The following is a 10,962-nucleotide window of genomic DNA, read 5'->3' on the forward strand; positions in this document are numbered from 1 at the left end:
GCAACATGCTGCCAGGCACATGTGTAACACATGCAACAGAGCCACTGTGCATGCGTGTGCATTTACCCGTGCCACACAGTCCTCGTGCATGCATGTGCATTTACCTGTGCCACACAGCCCTTGTGCATGCGTGTGCATTTACCCGTGCCACACAGCCCTCGTGCAAGTGTGTGCATTTACACGTGCCACACAGCCCTCGTGCATGCATGTGCATATACCCATGCCACACAGCCCTTGTGCATGCGTGTGCACTCTGACCTGCAAAGCATCTGCCACGCCCAGGTGCCCTGTACACCCAGGTGCACTGACACGTGTGATGCACCCCCGTGCAAACATGTGCCGTGCAGCCATCATGCAGCCGGGTGCACTCACATGTGCAAAGGAGCCGGTGTCGCACCCCCACGTCTCCACGCGGCGCCCCCGCCCTTTCCTGCTCCATAACCGAGCCACATGACCACGCAGGGCCCCCCTCCCCGCTTTACAGGGTCAGCTACTAACCGGGGCCTCTCCTCTCCTCTCCCTCTTCCTCCCACAGGCTGGACAATTTGCTAAACATGGCCTACGGCGTTAAGAGGTAACGAGCCCCCCCCCAGCCTGCCGCTGCCCCCCAGCCCCAGCCGCCAGCACTGGGCATTAACTAGCCCCCCCCCCCACTTCCCATCCCCTCCCCAAGCCCCCCTGCCAAGCCCAGCCTGACAGCAGAGACACCCTCCCCCTCCACCTGGGACCCTGCCACCAACCAGATCCCTTCCCTGCGTGACTGGGGGGGGGGACATTGGGGGCGGCGGGTCCTGGTCAGCAGGGTGCCAGGTTCCTGGTTCCATTTCGGGCCTGCTGTTGGAAAGGAAAGACCTTCTTTTGGGGTCGATTCTGCGGCGTCTTCTTTTAAATCATAATCCCAACCCCGCCCTCCCAGCATGGGAATAGCTGGCCAGTGCAGAATGCCCAGGCGCGCCCCTTCCCCCCCCCCCCCCCCCCCGGAGGTGTCAGGGCCTTGGGAGTCAGGCGGGGGGGGGTCACATGGGACGCGTCACTCGCTTATTCCCTCCCTTGGGTTGGTTGTTCAACGCTCTTCAGAGCCTGCCGGCGTGGGGGTGGTGATGGGGGGGACGTGCGCAGATCCCCCAGCAGCAAACACCCCTGCTTTTGTTATTGGGCTTAGAGACCCCGACCCAGATCCAGGCCCCGCAGACCCCAAACAAGATCCGGGCCCCTGTTGTGCCGGGCGCTGCCCAGACCCGGGGACAGACAGTCCCTGCCTCGAAGCCTTTACAAGCGAAATAGATCCAGGAAGGGTCATTATCCCCATTGCTCACATGGGGAAACTGAGGCCCAGAGAGGGCCACTGGCTTGGCCAGGGTCACCCAGGGAGTCTGGGCAGAGGGGGGAGATGAACCCGATTCAGGATAAGGGCAGCGCAGGCCAGAGCCGCCCATGCCCTGGTCTGGCCACGCCCCCCGAATGGAATTGCTGTGGGGGCGGGGCGGAGGGCGAGAGCGGGTTCGAATCCAGGTCCCAGGCTCTGTTGTCCTGGGGAGGAGCCTCCCTCAAACCCCTGCCCCCCAGAGCTGATCTTGGCGGCTGGCTAGAACCAGGGCCGGCTCCAGGGTTTTGGCCGCCCCAAGCAGCGGCAATTCGGCGGGAGGGCCTTCGCTCCGAGGGGGAGTGAGGGACCGTCCGCCGAATTGCTGCCGAACAGCTGGACGTGCCGCCCCTCTCCGGAGTGGCCGCCCCAAGCACCTGCTTGGTGCGCTGGTGCCTGGAGCCGGCCCTGGCTAGAACGTGGGGCCTCCCGCACCCAGGCCTGGGGTGGTGGCCAAGGAGAGACCCTGCTCCACGTGCCCAGGGCGATTCCCGGCTCCCCGTGCCCAGGGCGGGTGGGTTGGTCCCCGGTCCTTGTGCCCATGGCGATTCCCCGCTCCCTGTGCCCAGGGTGAGTGGATTGGTCCCCGCTCCCCGTGCCCAGGGCGTTTCCCCGCTCCCCGTGCCCAGGGCAGGTGGGTTGGTCCCCGCTCCCCGTGCCCAGGGCGTTTCCCCGCTCCCCGTGCCCAGGGCAGGTGGGTTGGTCCCCGCTCCCCGTGCCCAGGGCGATTCCCCGCTCCCCGTGCCCAGGGCAGGTGGGTTGGTCCCCGCTCCCCGTGCCCAGGGCGATTCTCTGCTCCCCGTGCCCAGGGCGATTCCCGGCTCTCCGTGCCCAGGGCGGGTGGGTGCTGTGCTCCCGCCGCGCTGATGCCCGCGTTACACCCAAGGTAGTCCTCTGTCCTTAATCTCCAGGTTCTCGCCCATCACCATCGACAGCATGACCAGCCTGGCGGGCGTCAACCTGACGGGGGCCTCCAGTGGCGGCTGGTGCATCTTCGTCTACAACCTGTCGCCGGAGGCGGACGAGAGCGTCCTGTGGCAGCTCTTCGGGCCCTTCGGCGCCGTCACCAACGTCAAAGTGATCCGCGACTTCGCCACCAACAAGTGCAAGGGCTTCGGCTTCGTCACCATGACCAACTACGAGGAGGCGGCCATGGCCATCGCCAGCCTCAACGGGTACCGGCTGGGCGACCGCATCCTGCAGGTCTCCTTCAAGACCAGCAAGCAGCACAAGGCCTGAGCCGGGGCCCGAGCCGAGGGCAGGAGAGAGGAGCCGTGGCAGAGACTGGGCAGCCCCCCCCCCGACACCCCGACCTGATGGAAAGAGAGACAACCCCACCCAGAATCTCCCGCCCCGTGGCAGGCACCAGCCCCCCACCCCGTGGCGGGCACTGTCTCCCCAGCCCCACAGTGGGCTCTGTCCTCCCCAACTCCATGGCGGGCACCGTCTTCAGCCCGATGGCGAGCGATGGCCCCGAGCCCCGTGGCGGGCACCTTCTCCCCCCCAGCCCCATGGCGAGCGACCCCCAGATGGCGCGCGATGCCCCCGTGGGGGAGCGGAAGGAACCGAACGCCTCGCAGCCTTGGTGAGGAGGAATATGCCACCGCGGGAGCCGTGACCAGACAGCGAGGGGGTGCCGGGGTCTCACCCCGCCCGCAGGCGAGGCAAACGTAAGCCTGACCCCCCCCACAACTGTGCCCCACGGCGTCGCGAGGACCCCAGCGGGGCAGGAGAGGGGACCCTCCATTATGGGTTGAATTCCAATGTCCCCTCTGTTTTGGGGGTGCCCCTGGCCCTCCCCCCACATCCTGGCTCCCCGACAGCCATCCTGAGGTTCCCCCCAACATTGTCCCCCATCTCTCCCCCTGGGATTCCCCCCAACCCAACTTTGCGGGGGGGGGGGATTCCCGGCGGGGCTCTCCGCTGTGATCAGCGAGCGCCTCTGGGCTGGGGGGGCAGATGGGTGAGATGTTATCGGGGGCAGGGGTTGCTATTTCCAATCAGTGCTGGTCGGGGGGCGGGGTGGGGAGGGGATGGGCTGCTGCTGTTGAGTTGCTGGGGGGAAATGCTCCCCTGAGCCCCCACCCCCTGAGGCCGACTGTACTGAGCCAACCAGGGCCCCAAGCCCCCCGGCTGTGGGGCTGCCCCGGAGGCAATGGGGGACTGGGGCTCTGAAACTAACCAGGATCCATCCAGGAGCACGGTGGGGGGGGGGGGGGCAGAGGGATGTGACGGCACTGGCTGGAGGCACCCCAAGATCTGCCCTCCCCTTCGCCATCAGAACAGGGGGTCCCAGCCTGGCTGTCGGGGAAGGGCCGTGGGGCACGTTCTCACTATGTCGCCGTGGTGCTGTCAGCCATTGCAAAGCCGACTCCTGGTTTCACCCGACCGGGGCGGGCTCAGGGGCGGACTCGGGGATCGGCGCTGGGGACTGTGCCGGGGAGCCTTGGCTCCAGTGACTTGGTCCTGCCGACAGCCCCGATCCTGGCAAGGCCTGTGTGTGTGTGTGGGGGGGTGACTGTGTCTTTAAAATCCAGGCATGTGTCTCTTCCAGCCCCACAGAGCCAGATCGTCCAAAGGATCCAGTGGGGGCTTGGATAAACCCTGCCCACTTGGTGTGAAGGCCACACCCATTCTGTGAAGGCCACACCCACTTGGTGGGTAGGCCACGCCCACTCAGTGTGGCGCTCTGTCTCCCTCTAGTGGTGGCTGGATCACACACAGAGGAGGAGCCTACGCCGACTTGGCTAACAGAGCTGGGGGGAGGGAGGGGTGGTAGCAGCCCATGTTTACAATGCAAGGACCCGGTTCAGGGCCCACAGCGGATACCCCCCCCCCACTCCATGGGCTCGAAAACCCACTTGGCTCTGACAGCATCCGTGCGTCCTCCCTTTGCTCCTGGCGCCGTTCACCGCGCTGCATGCTCGTTCCCTGGGGGCTGGCGTTTCCGGTGGCCGTGGGGAGAAGCCCACCCATGGGTGGCTCACGCCTGCGTCGGCTGCTGGTAATTCCCGCAGTCCGGGAGGAGCGACTGGGCTGTCGTATCAGCTGTTCGGGTTAGGGGGTCGCGACTCGCTGCAGAGCGGCGCCTGGCGGGGGATGTCAGTGGGAGTTCGGTCCGTAGCTTCAGTGCCTTTGAGGATCTGGGATTAGGCGCTTCCCTTTAGGTGCCTAAGCCCCTTTGACACCCTTGGCGGCGCTGAGCCGTAGCGGCCTGCGTCTCATTGAAATGTCGGCTGCTGAATTGGTTTAGAAATTGGATCCCTCCTTGTTCCCTGCACCCCCTAAAGAGCCCCGATCCCCATGCAGCATTAACCCTTTCCCTGCTGCAGCCCCACCCCGCCACGCAGTCTTCAGATTGTGCCTGCTTTCTTTCCAAAACCGCCCCGAGCAAAACGGGGAAGGGGGGGGCGAGGCACAAAGGGATATTTAAATAAATGGATTAAACCCATTTGAAAAGCAAGAGAAAGTTACCCGCCTCCCCAACCTCCCCTCCCAGCCCCGTGTTAATTTATTTCCTTGAGAATGGTTGTTTTTTTTGTTGCCAAAAAGGGGTGGAGTGAGGGGGAAAGGGGCAGGGCTTCCTCTCTCAGCTCGTGAACGAACAAATGAAATAAAATAAATAATAATAATAATAATAATAATAATAGAAAAGGCTGAAAACAGAAATAATAAAAAACCAACAAAAAAATGGGAAAAAAAATCTATTTTTATAAAAAAGGGAAAAAAACCAACCTCGCTGGGAATTTTTACTGGGATTCTTGAACTTCACACACACACACACCACACACACGCACATTCACACACACACACACACCACACACACACACAGAGCAACTAAAAATAAGAGAAAATCTTTTTTGTTTTTAACAAAGAGGTTCTGTGATTGCCCAGCTCAGGGCCGACAAATGGAAATGGTTGTTTTCTTTCTTTGGGTTTCTTTTCAGAAGGGGGGGGCCGTGAGCACTCACGATTGTTACCAAGGATATTTTTTTATTTAACATTTTACGACAAAAAAACAAAAAAACAAAAAACCAAAAAAACCAAAAAAACAAAACAACAACAAAAATAAAACCTAGCAGAGAAAAGCAAGGAACAAAAATTAAAAGAGGATTTAAAAAATGCCCCAAACTAACCAGAAACACAACTGATTTTATCCAGGGAAACATGCTTCATATTGACATTACTTTCATTTACACCCAATTCCATATTTTTGAAAAAGAGCCGTGATTTCCTCCTTCCCCTTGTTTTTGGGGTGAAAAACTTTGGCAGCGTGTGAACATTTCTTATTGATTTATTGTCCATATCATAGTCATGCCTGGGAGCTCCAGGCTTGGATCAATCTCGTTGCAAAAGGCACGGACACAAAGAATAAACCAGTCGATGGAAGTGGCACAAAAGCATTTCTGCTGATCCAAGGGGAGGATGGATAAAACAACCCCCAACCCTGAACAGAAATACAGGAGTGAGTCACTTCTTGTCTCAGAAAAGCATTTGACTGGGTCGAGAGGAGGATCAGTTTCGGGGCATCTCACGTGCCCATCGGTTCACAGGCCTTGATAGATTCATAAAGTTTCAGAGACCATTGGATTGTCTAGTCCAGCGGTTCTCAAACTCTGGGTTGGGACCCAAAAGTGGGTCGCAACCCCATTTTCATGGGGTCACCAGGGCTGGCTTAGACTTGCTGGGGCCCCACCACCCAAGGCCGAGCCGGAGGGTTTCAGCCCTGCGTGTTGGGACTCAGGTTACAGGCTCCCCACCTGGGACTTCACCTTTGTCCTGCTCTCCCTTCCCTCCCCCACCCGGGTCCGTGGGGCTCGGGCAGGCTCAGGCCTCGGTCCCCCCTCCTTGGGTTGTGTAGTCATTTTTATTGTCAGAAGGGGATTGCGATGCAGTGAAGTTTGAGACCCCTGCTCTAGTCCCACGGGCTGTATCGACCAGGCCAGAGAATTCCAGCTGGCGGTTCGCCGAGCCAACCCATATCTTGTGGTTGAACTAGAGCGGCGCATTTCGAAGAACAACTCCCCCATCTGGATGTAAACTCTCCACGCTGCTGCACAGCCTGTCTTGCTCGGCGGGAGGCTGCTCCAGGGGGTCACCCCTCTCGCTGGGCAAACTCGGCACTGCTCTTTCCACTCTGAAGTTGTCTGGCTTGGAAGCTGGGTCTCCCTTTGCCCTGTGGCATCAGCCCTCGTTCCCCAGCTTCGGGGACTGACAGGCGGTGGTCAAACTGCTGCCTAAGCTTCTCGTCCATCAGCAACATTGATTTGAGCTTTCCCATGTCCTAGCCTAAAGGCAAGCGTCCAGAACTGCTCTCAGAGCCCTTCTGTGAACCTGCCCCAGTTTTTCCAACAGAGGAATGCCAAAGCCATCATGGTGGCAAGCTACAGGTTCTATCACAGTGCCCCAGCCTGAGATGCCAGGCTCCAGCTACGAGACAGGACCTCACCCACCTTGTCTCTCTAATACCACGAGGACACCACGGTAGCACCATGCCCGTAGCATGGCCTACCATGATGCCCTGGCTGTGAGCTCACCTGGAAACACAATATCCATAGCCTCCTCCTTCATGACTCATGTGTCCTCCCCTGAAACGTTGGCCTCAGCGGTGCCTCATCAAGAGAAAGCGAGCCCCGTGTACCCCCACCACAACACCCACGGCCATGCTACGAAACTGATCCACCTAGGAGACCCACATCTTTGCACCAGCCCTCCCCCGACGGGGAGATGCTACTTTATTTCAAGCCATAGGATAATCATGGGGGATTTTTTGTTTAAGACGTCACTGTCCAAAAACTGGAGTTTTAAGATTTTCAGCTAAAAATGTCTTGTTTTTTTGGCCAATATTTGGCTAACAAATTTCTAGTCACTGGCTGAATTTTGTTGCTGTTTTAGTTTTCTGCAGGAAATTTTCTAGGTTTTGGGCCAGATTTTTCCATTTTTTTGGCCAAAAATTTACCAGGGTTAGGGAGATTTGGGCCAAAATATTTTGGAAAATTTGGGTCATTTTTTCCCTTTTTCATCAGTTTTCCCCCCACTAGTTTTCAGCAATTTTCAGCCAAAGTTTTTTCAGTTTTTGCCCTTTTTATTTTATTTTTTTAATTTTTGGTTAAAAATGTACCAGTTGTTAACCGCCCAATCCCCCCAGTTTTGAGATTTTTTTAACCCATTTTTTTCCATTTTCATTGGGTTTTAGTCAAATTTTCTCATTTTCAGCCATGTTAGGCCATTTTCCCCTTATTTTGGGGAAGTTTTTGGCCAAAAAAATGTATCAGTATTTGGCCAAAATAAATTTCCGTTTTTGGTAATTTTCAGCCACCATTTTTCAGTTTTCTGCTGCCAAATACTCAAGTTTTTTGGTTTTCCAACTAAAAATCTACATTTTCCAACAGGGGGGGGGGGGAAGAAACCCCCTTTTCTCCCACCAGCTCTAATTTAACCACTGCCTCTGATGGGAGCCAATTTCCCCCAATGCTGATCGCTTGTAGCAGAGCTCTACCCTCGGTTAATTTCTTTTAAGGATGTTTCGTTTAAAGGGGCAGTTTCCTGGATTTCTGTTGAAAAACCACTTTCAACTCCTTGAAGTCCAGCCATTTCTGAGAAAATATCTTCCAGTGTCTCATGTCTAAGCTAAAATCTATAAAGAATAAATCTTTCAGGAGTCCTGACAGACTTTTTAAACAATCATTCTTTTTGCTCTGTACGCTTCTTTGGTTTGTAGCAGTGTAGAGCAGGACGAGTAATGGAAGGGAACTATCCTTAGAGGGGTGTTACTAACTCACTGGTCTGATTTCCTTTTCTATTCCGCCCCTCCAAGAGCGAGCAGAAATTAAGTTGATTTAAACGAAATCCCAAACCTTAAAAAGGGGGAAACTCAATTGCCAAGGCATGTCATGGCGTTTCACATTACAAATCACATCCCAAACAACACACATCCGCTACTTTTTGATTTAGGTTTTCTTTCTTTTTTTTTTTTTAAATTTGATTTTCAATTTTTGGTTTGACAAAAACGAGACCAATTCTTTCACTTTAGAAAACAAACGGGAAAAACAACAACGTAAAAAAGAGAACGTAATGATAATTAAACCTTTTAGCATTAGTTGAGTTTTAATTGTTTAAATGATTTAGAAGTTAGTTTAGGATTTCTTGATTTTTGAAGATAAATGTGTTCTGTGTTTGTAAGATCTGTGAGAGCTTCTGTTTGCGAAAAAACATAGAAAAATGACAAAAAAAAAAAATTAACTGGCACCATTAACTTGTATCTTTTTGCGGATTTTAGCTTCTTGTAGTTTTAACTTATTGTTAACTTAAATATTTATTATTACTGCCTTGTGTGAGTACATTTGTGTATATTTATGTTATCTCATCAGATTTGCAAGTTAAAAAGGAACTATTTTTTAATTTGCTGAGACGTGGTTTTACCTAATTTATTTATTAAAGAAAAAGGGAACAGAAAACTCAAATAATAATAATAAAGAGTGAAATGTTTAAGGACAGATTCTCCGATCGAGGCGAAGTGCACTGACTTAATTTAAGGGGGATAATGTAAAGAAAAGCGTATAGATCAATTATCTATAAAAGTGTGTCTGTGGGAATCAATGTTACATCGATTACTTTTGTCTTGTAGGGGGAAATTGCAAGCCTGTTTCTGCTCTTCATTCTATTAGAAGGTTAAGGGACTCAAATTTCTAGCTTGTCGTTTTATCTATTTCTTCTTCCTGTGTGTATTTATTAGCCCTTTCTCCCCTACATAACACAGCCCTCAGCACTCAACCACCCCCCCGAGGTAAAACCAAGGATCGAGTTCAGTTTGGTGATGGATTTCCTTTTATTTCAGTTTTTTTTTCTTTTAAAAAGAGCCTCCCGTGAAGCCGATATTGTGCACGTAAAGGGGCAAATTGCAGTTCTCTCTGGCCTTGATTCAGCAACGGATTTAAGCATGTGAGCAGGATTACAGGGGGGGTTTACCGTGCCGGGCGCTGCCCAGACCCCAACCGAGATCAGGGCCCCGTCGTGCCGGGCGCTGCCCAGACCCCGCCCGAGATCAGGGCCCCGTTGTGCCGGGCGCTGCCTAGACCCTGACCGAGATCAGGGCCACCATTGTGCCGGGCGCTGCCCAGACCCCGACCAAGATCAGGGCCCCGTCGTGCCGGGCGCTGCCCAGACCCCGACCGAGATCAGGGCCCCGTCGTGCCGGGCGCTGCCCAGACCCCGACCGAGATCAGGGCCCCGTTGTGCCGGGCGCTGCCCAGACCCCGACCGAGATCAGGGCCCCGTTGTGCCGGGCGCTGCCTAGACCCTGACCGAGATCAGGGCCACCATTGTGCCGGGCGCTGCCTAGACCCTGACCGAGATCAGGGCCCCATTGGGCCAGGCGCTGCCCAGACCCTGACCGAGATTAGGGCCCCATTGTGCCGGGCACTGCCCAGACCCCGACCGAGATCAGGGCCCCATTGTGCGGCCCAGGCACAGAAGGTCCCTGTTCCAAAGAGCTAAATACACAAAGGCTGGGAGGGGAAACTGAGGCACGGCCCTGGGAAGTGGCTTGCCCCAGGTCACACAGCAGAGAGAGGTGACTCCCAGTCCTTCACCCTACCCACTGGCCACTCCGCAGCCGGGCCGCGGAAAAAACGTTGCTGACTCATGGCCGGTGGAGAAGAGCTGACTTTGCACCGCTGGGCGTTGCAGGCGAGAACGCCGGCTGGATTGGGCTGGATAACCAAGATCCGGTTTCTTTCAAGCCTCCCCCCTCTCCCCCCCACCCAACTGTCCTTGGCATCCGATGCGCCACCTGCAGTTGCAGACGAGCTCTTAGCCGTGGAAAGGAAAAAGATCGCTCCATAGCTGATCAGGTCAACCCGTCGCTCCCGATATTTTTTCTAGTAGCAATAAGCACTGTCGGGTTATTGAAGCGAACTGGAGATTTGCTGCCGAGAAATGGGTCAGCGGAGTGGGGGGTGGGTTTCATAACCTGGGGGACATGCTCCTAACCTCTCTCACCCCCCCTCCACCTACCTTGTCGTGGATTTAGTGTGGGGGGGGGCGAAGTGGGGCGCTGGAGCCTGCGTATTTCCCCCCCCTCCGCTCTGTAGTTTCATACGGTTCATTTATTTGGAAGGGTTTGAAGCCAGAACCGAAATCACGCCAGGCAGGGCGAGCGAGGGGCCGAGAGGAAGGGGGGTTAGGAAAAAAAAAAAAAAAACTGTGGTAAAAAAACCCAGGCACCAAGCAAAAGCGGATTTCAATGACACTTTGCATTTAGTTAATTTATTACTGGGATTTCCGGCACAGCGACTGTAAGGAACTTTTACATGGACTTGTTGAATTATTTGTATTTTTCATGCCAGAAAATTAAAAAGTTCAGAATCTTACGCGTCTCTCTCTGCTGCGTGCGGGGGGGATGGGCCGCCGCCGGCCAGGCATGCGTGGGGCTGAATGTGCGTGCAGGGGAGCGTGTGTAGGCGTGTGCATTCCCAACCGCAGTCACCCCTGAGGCCTTCAAAATCCTAAGAGCGGCTCAAAAATCATGGGATTTTAACAAGCACGTGTGTTCATGTGTGTGTTCGCGTGTGTGTGTGGGCATGCGGAGGGCTTTTTGT

General features: G+C 55.0%; 1 protein-coding gene across 2 annotated transcripts; it reads left to right on the forward strand.

Annotated features, from left to right (window-relative positions):
• The first annotated feature begins 492 nt into the window (after positions 1 to 492).
• Positions 493 to 7,760, forward strand: LOC135977032 (ELAV-like protein 3). Of its 2 annotated transcripts, none has more exons than XM_065575616.1 (2): positions 493 to 574; positions 2,254 to 7,760. In XM_065575616.1, exons 1-2 carry the CDS (start codon positions 555 to 557, stop codon positions 2,600 to 2,602), a joined length of 369 nt encoding a protein of 122 aa, XP_065431688.1. In that variant the 5' UTR covers positions 493 to 554; the 3' UTR covers positions 2,603 to 7,760. The 2 variants fall into 2 exon arrangements, with proteins under 2 accessions (XP_065431688.1, XP_065431689.1); XM_065575617.1 differs by having other exon boundaries at positions 515 to 574; positions 2,275 to 7,760.
• The last annotated feature ends 3,202 nt before the right edge of the window (positions 7,761 to 10,962 follow it).

The sequence above is a fragment of the Chrysemys picta genome, chromosome 22 (genome assembly GCF_011386835.1).
Source record: "Chrysemys picta bellii isolate R12L10 chromosome 22, ASM1138683v2, whole genome shotgun sequence".
In the NCBI taxonomy this organism is placed as follows: Eukaryota; Metazoa; Chordata; order Testudines; family Emydidae; genus Chrysemys; species Chrysemys picta.

Coding starts and splice junctions, on each gene's coding strand:
- LOC135977032 (XM_065575616.1), top strand. CDS start 555: ATGGCCTACGGCGTTAAGAG. Junction 575..2,253: donor ATGGCCTACGGCGTTAAGAG/GTAACGAGCCCC, acceptor CACCCAAGGTAG/TCCTCTGTCCTTAATCTCCA.